This window comes from Rattus norvegicus, chromosome 19 (genome assembly GCF_021556685.1).
Source record: "Rattus norvegicus strain SHRSP/BbbUtx chromosome 19, alternate assembly SHRSP_T2T, whole genome shotgun sequence".
Lineage (NCBI taxonomy): Eukaryota > Metazoa > Chordata > Mammalia > Rodentia > Muridae > Rattus > Rattus norvegicus.
This window is the reverse complement of record NC_141552.1, coordinates 60,261,038-60,272,500: the sequence shown is the minus strand read 5'-3', so window position 1 is coordinate 60,272,500 and position 11,463 is coordinate 60,261,038. Positions and strand designations below refer to the sequence as shown.

The window sequence follows — 11,463 nt, the reverse complement described above, 5'->3', positions numbered from 1 at the left end:
ACAGAGGATGTAACTGCAGGATTCTCCTTCAGGTAAGGTTTTGGAGTCCTTCAGGTCCCCTCCCTTCTCTCTGTTGACACCACCCCAGCTCAGCCCCATCTGCAAGGGCAAGTCGCCCTGTTCCAGGGAAGGATGATGTCAGCCTCGGGAGAGCAGAAGCAGTTTTCCTATCTTTGGCAATCCACCCTGAGTCTTACCATAGCTCTCTGAAGTGTATCTGAAGAGAGATAGTGGGAGCGAGCCTGACTCTGTAGCCAAGAATTTAATTGTTGAATGTGTAATACTAGCATCTGCTTCATATAACCCCGATGATTTCAGATGTGTTCCAGAAAAATCTCCCCACCCTCTCGTTCCTCATCTTCCCACTGCCTTGACTGTCCTCTGGGATCTCCTTATGCCCTGTGCAAGCAAAAATACATCTAAACTTACTTCTGCTTTTTCCCTCCCTGATCACAGAATGCATCTATGTGTCTTGCTTTGAAAAGAGGTGTGTGTGTGTGTGCATATGTGCATGTGTGGTATGTGTTAGTATGTGTATACATGTATCTATATGTGTGTATGTGTATGCATGTGTATATGTGTGTCTTCATGTCTATGTATGTGTGCATGTATGTGCATGCATGTGTGTATGTGTGTATGTGTGTGTGCATGTATGTGTATGCATGTGTGTATGTGTGCATGTATGTGTGTGTCTGCATGTGTTGTATGTGTGTATGTATGTGTGTGCATGTGTGTTTGTATATTCTGCATATGTATATTGTATTCTGCATATGTGTGTACATGTATGTATGTGTGTATGTATGTGTGTGTATGTGTGCATGTATGTGTGTGCATGTGTGTGTAGTACATTTGTGTGCAGGTCCGTGTACCTGTGCACGTGTGGACAATGGACTAGAGGTAGACATCAGCTGTCCTGCCTCTCGGTCTCTATCACACTCCCTTGAGGCAAGGTCTCTGGTTAGACCTGGAGCTAGGCTGTCTGCAAACTGCTGCACTGGGCTACAGGCATGCTTGTGATAATGCTTAGTTCTGAGGACTTGAACTCAGGACTCCATGCTTTCTCTCAACAAGTGCTCTGACCCACCAGCCATCTCTCCAGCTGAACTGACTGTTTTTGTGTCAACTTGACACAAGCTACAGTCCTCAGAGAGGAAGGAGCCCCAGTGGAGGAAATGCCTCCATGAGACCCAGGATAAGGCATTGTCTCAATTGGTGAACAGTGGCAGAGGACCCAGCTTATCATAGGTGGTGCCATTCCTGGGCTGATAGTTCTGGATTCTATAAGAAAGCAGGCTGAGCAAACCATGGGGAACAAGCCAGTAAGCATGACATCTGCATCAGCTCCTGCCTCCAAGTTCCTGCCCTGCCTGAAATTCTGCCCTAATTCCCTTGGTGATAAACAGCAATGTGGAAGTTGAAGCTTCTTCTTCAACTTACTTTTGACCATGGTAGGGTTTTGTTTTTTTGTAAGCCATAGAAATCCTAAGCTACCAACCCTACCTTGCTTTAAAACATCAAAAAAATCAACAAAAACAACCAAGAAGTGCTCTTACCCACTCACTGTCTCCCCAGGCCTCCCCTGCTTTAGAACAACATTATCAACATTATCCCCCCCCCAACAACAACAACCTTTTAACTTAATATGTCTTAGGATTGTCTTTGTGCCACACAGCAGCAGCCTCGGGCCCTTGCAGCCTCGGGCCCTTGCAGCCTCGCTGAGGCATTTTCTTATATAGTTTTACCCTTGCGGATTCAGCCAGACTTCTGGCAATGACACTTGGGTTATCGGCCATTTTCGTCATGACGAATGACATAGCCCGGAATAACTTTGTCTATTTGTCATGTCAGACATGAGCAAGTGTATCTCCAGACCAAAGTGAAGACACATTTGTAATTTTGACTGATAATGCCCAAACACACTCCCACCAGCCGGGCAGGTGAACATCTGACAATTGTCACATGCTCTTTGCTTCCCTTGCTGTCACTGATCAAGAATCATACGGGGCATCTGAGGTCACAGGCCAGCCATGTGGTCTTAGCTGTTTTGTTTTGTTTTTGTTTTTTCTGCCCCAAAGAGAACGAATAGGGGAGAATGGGTAGGCTGTTTTGACCGTCAGAAATATCCAAAAGTATGACTTTGTCAAAATTCAGAAGGGGGGTGTTACTTGGAAAAGATGTTTTTGCAGGGGTCTGGGTAGGCCATTGTTCCGAACTCAGACACCACGATTCTATTGGCCTCGATGTTGGCGTTGTAGGTGTCGCTCTGCAGGTATTTGCTCCTGTAGAAGACCTCCCCTGAAACGGAAGCAGACACTTGTCAGCCTGGTACCTTTCGGGACCTAGGAAATAGGGCCCCAGCCATTCTAGGGGCTTCACTGGGGTCCAGAGGAAGGTTTGCTGACCCAGACCAGCCTCTTTCATGAAAACGTGTACTACAGTGAGAAGGGAATTTGAAGTCTAAGTTCATTTGCACACACTAAAAAATGTGGAAGTGTTTTGTGTGTGTGTGTGTGTGTGTGTGTGTGTGAAGGGAGAGAGGGCAGGAAAGGGAAAGAGAGAGGGTGAGGCGGAGGGGGAAGAGAAAGGAAGTGGAGGGAGAGGGAGATAAAGAAGTAAAGAGAGACAAGAAGGGACTGTGGTGGGGGAGGGAAAGAGAGGGGGATGGGAGGTAGAGAGTGGTGGAAGGGGAGGGAGAGGGAGATGGGAAGGGGAAAGGGAAGGGAGTGGGGGAGGAGGGGAGGAGGGGGGTTGGAGAGGAGGGAGAAAGGAGAGGATGACCCTGATTTAAAGAGCCAGAGGCTGGGAGGACAAAGTGAAACAGTGCCTTCCGTAGACTCAGTAGGACTGCTGAACTCACGGACTCAGCAACTGTTTGCCTGTGTGACATCAGGACAGTCGACATGTATAGAGATGAGGTCACAGCCCTCCCAGAGGTATTGGCAGTTGTAGGCTTCGAGGAGAGAGAAAGAGAGAGAGAGAGAGAGAGAGAGAGAGAGAGAGAGAGAGAGAGAGAGTTTTCTTAAGAGGCGTGATCCCATTTCCCAGGCTCCAGTGGACAGCCCCACACCTATGCACATGGTGGATTACAATTAGACATGGTGGATTATAAAAATGAAGTAAGATGAGAAGGGGGTGTTGGGGGGAATGGCTCTGTGCATAAAGACACCTGCTCACAAGTCTAATGACCTAAGTTCGATCCCCCGGAACCCACATGGTAGAAAGAGAGAACTCTTTGCCCCCACCCTGTGCATGCGTGTACTTGTATGTACACACACACACACACACACACACACACACACACACAGAAATAAAATATAAAATGAAATATCCCTTCCACCCCACCCCTCGGCAGGTGGAGAGAGAGTCGGCCCAGAGGGCAGGAGAGCCGGAGAGGTGGCCCTGTCCCTCACCAACTGCAGCACTCAGGAGACCAGCCCTGAACCTTGTCTGCACAGCACAGTGGAGCTTGCCCTGGTGTTGTGGTTGCAGGTGATCTTGCCTCAAGGGCTTGAGAGCTGGAGAGCAGGTCTTGCCCCTTGCTGGCTGTGAGCAAGCCAGGGCAGTGCTGGAGAGCTGGCTCCAGTGGTGTGGGGTAAGGGAGAGCTTCAGCTACCATCCAGGCCCGGATCTGGGGCTTTGAGTCCACCCACCCCAACATCTATCCTATCTATGCCTCCATCATCCCCATGAAGGGCCTGGTCCTGCAGATTCAAAGCTGCCGAATATTCATGACACAGGGCAACAATAGGATGTCTGAGAGTAGTTCTAGTGAGCATTGACAGTGTCGCAGAAGCCAGAGGCCTAGACGGAGACCAAGAACTCATTGCAATGAACATTTGTTGAAGGATATTAGATCACCCTGTGAACCCTGAGACTTCGTTATTTACTGAAATAACCAGTATTTCAGTAAATACTGGCGGGGACCAGCTGTTAGCACACACCTTTAATTCCAAACAATGAAGGTCAAGTTAGTTTGCAGAAGGAAGCACCCATGTTTGAAAGCAACTTCTAATCGAGTGGCAGACAAAGTGGTGAATCAGAGAAAGATTTGACAGAATGAGATTATGCCCAACTCCCATGAGAAGAAAGAGGAAAGGGAAGCTACTTAAGAGAGCAGTGCAGAGAGGGAGACAAGGAAGCAGTTTTACCAGGACAATTAGTTATAGAGAATCAGGTTGCAGTGAGAGAGAACAAGCTAGACATAGGTGAAGACAGAATGAACCAGAGAATGAGAAGGAGCCAGAAGATTAGAACAGATTGCCAAGGTTAGTATGAGGCCAAGCTGAGCAATTCAGGAGAAGCTGAGAGAAGCTAGATTGAATCAGTCAGCTTGGAGAGGAGTTTGAGCGGAATAGAGTTGAACCAGCCATCGAGAGCTCAGAAAGAGTTAGAAAGGGTCAGCCTATTTAGCAGCAAGTCTCAGAGGCTGAAAACATTCTAGGCCTAGATTGGATTGTACAGAGGCTGGAAGCTTCCAGGACTTGACCTAGCAGACTTACTATACAGGCAAATAAAAGTTTCTTATACATGGATGTTGGCTGCTAAAATTCTAAATGGTCGAGGAGAACTCTTGATATTTTAAGGCTGGAAACTTGCCTGCGGGATGAACCCGATGTTGGTCCCCAGCCAAGCGCTGCACTGAACAAAGGCCCACTTTTGGCCTGCCCTTCTTTGGTCATGCCTTCGAGATGCCACTATCCACATGGCACTGGCTAAGGTTTTGCACCCCAGGATGCTTGGCATAAAAGGTGAATTCTTTTCACGTGAGATGTAAACTCTCAGGCCAGACTACCCACTTCCTATAAACATGGAGCTGTAAGATCCCAGAACACTGTAGGCCCTGAGAGAAAGTAGCCCTGAAAATGTTCAAAGCTAGTGCTGGAGCATTAAAGTCACCAAGCCACTGCCTGCCCTGCTGTCACAAGTCCTATACCCCATATGAAGGGACATAGTAAACAGAAATCTCCTGCTTGTTATCTTCAAGAACTGGGTCAATTCTGAAAGCTTTGTGATTAAGGCAGGAATGTGGGTGTGTACCCACACATATACATTAAAAGAAAAGCCAAACATACATGTGTGTCCCCATCTACTCTGACACATACCACACATACTTGTGTATGCCCACATATCCCAGCATGCACCACATGCATACATCTACATCCACATTCCCCAACATGCACTTACACACATACACACATACACCCACATACTTAGACATACACCACACACCCTCCAATACACACTACACATGCTATGTATACCCATATACCCTGAAACATACCACACATACAGTATCCACCCCAACCCCACCACACACATGACACACACATGTGCATCCCTACTGCCCTCAACATGTACCACACATATGTACACACACACATACCCCCAACACACACTGCTCACACATGCACACACTCCATCCCCCCATATGAGTACCACACACACTCTTGCATGTGCACACTGGTGAGATGACTTTGAGTCCTAGAAATGGTCTCTTTGCTGAGAGAGACCTGACATCACCCACTGCCCCTGCTTTAAGCCAAGCTCTCTATTCTGACCTCCTTTCAGATTTAGACAAAGAAATCCTTCTCCAGCTTCCCTCCTCTCTGCTGCTTCTCTTTATCCAGTCTTTGCTAGGTTTTGTTTTTGTTTTTAGACAAAGTGTCGTTATGTAGCCCTGGCTGTCCAAGAACTCACTTTGTAGCTAGACTGGGCTTGAACTCACAAAGACCCAGCTGCTTCTGTGTAGCTGAATTTTTGGCTACTTTGTAGGTACTTTCTTTTACCTTCTTCTTCTTCTACTCTTTTTTTTTTAATTGATTTTTTTTCAGGGTCCAGAAACATAGATCAGTGATTTTTTTTTTAATTTTTATTTATCTAATGTATATTACAGATGGTTGTGAGCCACCATGTGGTTGCTGGGACTTGAACTCAGAACCTCTGGAAGAGCAATCAGTGCTCTGAACCACTGAGCCATCTCTGCAGCCCTTCTTCTACTCTTTAACACTGTAACACCAGGTAGGAGAGAAAAAAGGATAGAAGGTAAATGGGGTGACGATAATAGTTAGACTCCTTTCTGCTGATTAGAGTCATTGAGTTCTTTGGGGCAAGTTAATCAACGTCGGGATATATAATTTCTTCTCTTTGTCTCTTTGTGCATGATGACTTGACAAACTGTAACCCATAGCATCCAACCACCAACCAAACAGCCAGGACTCTAGCATTTATAATCCTTTGAAGAGTCCCCAGAATTCCAAACTCCACACAATTGCAGAACTCTCAGCAGCTGGTAAAACCACGCCCCTGCTATATCACCAGGCAAATCATAGTCACCTGCTGTGAAGCAGCCCTATAGCCCAACGCCTGGGATTAAAACAAAAGCATAGTCCCGTAATATTTCTGTGTTTTTAAAGAAACCAAAATTCTCACTACATTTCTGCCTTCTAAGTGCACTACCACACCACCCTGGCCCTCAATTTCTTAAAAGCTAAGTGTGCTAGTAAAACGAACAGTCTCAAAGCATGACAACCATTACGAAATACCAGTAAACAAAAAGATGCCTCACCTCACGAGCCATCAGAAGAATGAAATCAAAGCTACATTAAGAGTTCAACTAACCTCAGAGAAAACAGCAGTCATGAAACCTAAGGGCTGGTCAGGATCCACTCCTGTGGGAATGAAAACCAGTCTGACCACTCGAAGTCAGTTTGAGGTTCCTCAAAAGGTAAAAATGAGGGCTGGAGAGTTAGATCCACATTTTAGAATGCTCAGTGCTCTTACAGGGTACCTGAGTTCAGTGCCTAACACCCACGTTGGGTGGCTTCTAATCAACTGTAACTCTCGCGCCCTCTTCTGGACTCCTAGGGTACTGCACTCACATGCACATACCCATACATGGATGTAAGGAGGTACACATCATCAAAAATAAATCTTTAAAAAGAAAGAACCCATAAAACTAAACTAAAACTATTCTACCACATGACCCAACTCCTGGATACTTACACACCCTGGAGACACCAGCACATCTATGATTACTGCAGCTCTAACATAATAGCTGACCTGGAACCCACCTAGGTGTCCATTGAGGGAATGGGTAAAAAAATATGATGTGTGCATACAATTCAGTTTTCTTTCAGCTGTAAAGAATGAAGTTATGTCATCTGCAGAAAGATGGATGGAGGCAGGGGCTGTTGTATTAAGTGAATTAAATCAGCCTTGGGAAGATAAATTTCATATGTTTCCTCTCATTTGTGATTCCTGGATCTTACGTAGAGTCACAAAACCATATACATGTACACACATATATATGTACGCACACATATAGAGAGAACACATAGTTGCATAAAATCATATACATACACATACGTGTATGTACACATAATACATTTACATACATACATGTACACACACATATATGTAATAAAAGCAGAAGTGAAACTCTCTAGGAGACAAAAGAGAGGAGTGAGAAGAAGAGCGTAGAATAACATGGGAGATAGGTTCAACATGACACACACCTGCACGAGATTTATTAAACTAAATAAAACAAAAATCTAAAGAATGAAAGACCCCCATAAAGTACTCAAAACAAAATGAACACTCCCCCATTTTCTTCTCTATCCCTCGACCCCAATTTTCCTGCGAGTCTCTTCGGAACTAGGCAGGAGAGCTTGATACTCTGTTTCTACCTCCATTGTTACACGGTAGGGAGTCAATGGGGGGGTGTGTCCCAGAGGAGATGAGAAGCCTGGCTGGCAACCTGAGGACCCTTAGACGACGAGGTTACCAATGGGAGAGACGCACAGCCATGATGGTTAGGGTAAGTGGTGTGCCCAGGTTACTTCTTCTCACTCTAGCCTCTCCTCGTTTTGATTGAAGTCATGTCTGAGCTCCCATCTTGCCCCCTTTCCCGGTGTTGCTCATCCCATGGGATTCTATCATAAGATGAGATGATAAAGAACCCTGGGCACCTTTTTCATTGGCAGTGAGCTGTGGGACGATGCTTTCTCCAGGATCAACCTGCATTTGAACCCTGCGGTACCCGTGTGAAGGAAGGGACTTTGTAAGTCTTACTCATCTAAAGCTGTGGGGTTGTGTGACTGGTCACGGTGGCGTTATAGAGTCCTTGTAAGACTGTAAGTCTTGGTTTGAGACAGGAAGGTGGCCACGAGCCAAGGGTACAGCCACCTTCTGAAATCGTGCGAAGGCAAGGCACTGGGTTCTCCCTAGAGCTTCCAGAAGGAAAGCAACCCCGCCAATACTTTGGGCATCGCCCCAGTGAGATCCATTTCAGGCTTCTGACCCTCCAGGATGGAAAGAGAACAAACTCCTATTGCTTCGGGCCACAGAGTCAACCTTGCATCGGTTACCATGACAACAGCAAACTCATGCCAGGCTCTTACCATCTCTGATGGAGAAACTGTGGAGAAGGGCCAGGCCATCAAACCAATGGTTGTACTTGCTGTCTCCCACTGTGTGCATCCCAGGCCCGTTTCGGAGCAGGGTCCCCTGCAGCCATGCTGGAATGCTGCCTGTTCAAAGATAAACCGTTTAGTTTCCAGATCCCATGACCAAACTGAAAAAAAAAAAACTTGAAAAAAAGGTGGGGTGGGATGAGGGGGGGGGTCCTGGAAAGGAACTGAGTACACAGAGTGTAAACCCATTATCTGTCCATGTACTCCACGGTCCCTTCTAGAAATGGTACAACGGGGCAGACAGTTTGCTAGCACTGAAGAGGACCAAGGAGAACAGACACCGTCCGTACTCTGAAGTCGCTCACTGTCCATTAAGATATAGAAGAATAGATGCTCCAAATACAGTGCGCCAGAGGCAGTGTCGCAGCCCAGTGCTGTGCAGAGCAGAAGGGCCTCACCTGGCTAAGGGCTGGGAAGCAGTGGCTTTCTGGAGGTAACAGCCTGAGTCTTGAGGGACAGCTGAGGAGATGGCTCGGTGGATAAAGTGCTTACCACACAAGCAGGAGGTTCTGAGCTTGTGAGCTCATCTTCCAAACCCATGTGAGAAAAAAGTCAGGCACAATAGATAACTTGGGCTTGTTATCCCAGTGCTGGGGAGGCAGAGACAGGAGGATTCCTGGGACTTGGTAGTCAGTCTAGACAAACTGGTAAGTTCCAGGTTGGTCAGAGGTCTGGTTTCTTTTCTTTTTTCTTTTTTTCTTCTTTTTTTTTTTTTTCTCGGAGCTGGAGACCGAACCCAGGGCCTTGCATTTGCTAGGCAAGCGCTCTACCACTGAGCTAAATCCCCAACCCCAGAGGTCTGGTTTCAAGAAACAAGGTGAGTGCTGACTTGAGGCTGGCACAGGAGCCTGACTTTGGGTGTGTGTGAATTGAGAGGACAACTTTCAGGAGCGCTCTCCTTCCACTGTCTATGAAGACCAAGCCACGGGGAGCAATCTGTTAAGCAGTGCTCCCCAGGGCCTCAGCATCGGCTCCTGCCTCCAGGTTCCTGCCCTATTTGAGCTCCTGTCCTGACTTCCTTAGATGATGAATGGAGATGCGGAAGTGGAAGTCAAATAAGGCCTCTCTTCCCCAGTTGCTTTGGTCATGGTGCTTCATCACAATAACAGTGACCCTGACCAACACATCCATCTCATGGAAACTTAAGAGAGGGTTTGGAAAGATGGCGCAGTGCCTAAGAGCACACACTGCATTTCCAGTTCCAGAGGACCTGGGTTTGGTTCCCAGTGCCCACGCCAGCTCATAAGTGCCTGTGCTCACGTGCACACACCCACACATAGATGTACACACACACACACACACACACACACACACACACACACACACACACATGATTAAATATAACAAAAGCCTTTAAAAAAGGGAAATATACTCAAAGAATGATACCGCAAATTTTTCTTTCATATTTTAATAGTCACCTAAATGTATGCAATTTAATGTATATGCACACACACACACAGAGTTGCAGATTGAATCGTAGAAAATATACACAAAAGCTGAAAAGGTTCCCAACAACTTCTAAGGCAATTCCTTGGAAAACCCCACCTAAGGGCCAGTGAGATGGCATAGCAGGTAAAGACGTTTACAGCCAAGCCTGACAACCTGGGTTCAATCCCTGGGATGGACATGGTGGAAAGAACCAACTCCTGCAAGTTGTCCTCTGGTCTCCCCACTTGCAACGTGGCTCTCTATCAGAGCGTTCCCAACACTCTTCTGGAGACAGTGGGAAGTAATTGCTCTCCCCTTCGACACTGAGTTACTGTGTGCAAACATACCCCATTTGTTTACAGAAACTGTTTCTGGATCCTGCCTCATCTTGTTCCCATATATGGGGTCAAGGCTTCCACAAACAACTTCTAACACAGGAAAAGAAAAAGATGCCCATCTAAATACAGAAGTCTCACCTGTCACTGTGGCCCGTAATGGCTCCAGCTGTTCTTTCTTATTCCGGCCAAATATTATCTCCATGGAACCGGTGGGTGGCAGTGAGGAGGTTGTCAGTGGAATAGACACAAAGCCCCGTGTGCTCAAAGCGTCCTGTCTTCCTGCCCTCTGCTCCTTGATGCCTCCATCTGTCCCTGTACACTCGGTCTCCTCCTCTGCTTTCCTCCCCTTTGCTGGCTGGGGTTTCGGTCTGCTGCCGGAAGCTGCTGAATAATTTATACAGTGTGTGTGTGTGTTGGGTTAAAGGTCAGTTCCCAAGCCATGGGTTACTGCTAATCTTTAATCCCATTAGTGTGTTTCCAACTCTTTCTCTCAGTTTTCACTTTTAACTTAGCCAGGGAAGGCTCTGCTCTAAGTTGGAGGAGACGATTTGGTGCGTTCTGCTGAGCTTGCCTGAGCTAGCCCATCCTGAGAACTGGATGTGTTTATGGTTAGACCAGAGAGACCAGAAAAGGCTCTTTAAGTGAGGGGACCATCAAAGGCCCTGACCTAGCTATTGCGAGGTGTGGGTTGGTGACATCTCTGTCTTCTGCAAACACAAAGAAGGCTTTGGCTTTAACCCGGGGCCTGGTTCCTTCCCCCTCTTAAAAATTGTATTGATTTTTTTTGATTGGTTTTCTTTCTGGAAGGTGGGCACAAAAATGTGTCAGGTGCTCATTTAAAAAACAAAGACTGGGGGTTGGGGATTTAGCTCAGTGGTAGAGCGCTTGCCTAGCAAGCGCAAGGACCTGGGTTCGGTCCCCAGCTCCGAAAAATAGAAAAGAAAAAAAAAAAAAAAAGCAAAGACTGGCTTTATCAGGAACCGAAGAATAACGTGTCAGGGCCTGTGCACACGTGAGGCTTTGAGTTCTGTCAGGAGCACCCAGAGCTGGGAGGCAGAGCTAGGAGGTTCCTTGAGGTATTCCGGATAGCCAGTCCAGCGAGACCCTTCAGTGGAGCGAGCCATGGCTGTCTTTGGGTCTAGGGTTTCCCAATGTTCACATATCACATATCTCGATGCGACGCCATTGCCCAAAATCCACATTGTGTTTCCGAGGGCACTGAGTGG

At 46.8% G+C, this 11,463-nt stretch overlaps 1 protein-coding gene across 2 annotated transcripts in view; it reads right to left on the bottom strand.

Annotated features, from left to right (window-relative positions):
* Bco1 (beta-carotene oxygenase 1) overlaps positions 1-11,463 on the bottom strand; it is a 42,703-nt gene that overhangs the window by 26,531 nt on the left and 4,709 nt on the right. Inside the window, exons 3-5 of one of the 2 annotated variants that reach the window (XM_087593764.1) lie at positions 10,376-10,618; positions 8,400-8,528; positions 2,166-2,295 (exon numbers count right to left, since the gene is read on the bottom strand). In XM_087593764.1, coding sequence (XP_087449890.1) covers positions 2,166-2,295; positions 8,400-8,528; positions 10,376-10,618 — 502 coding nt within the window. 2 annotated transcript variants of the gene reach the window in all.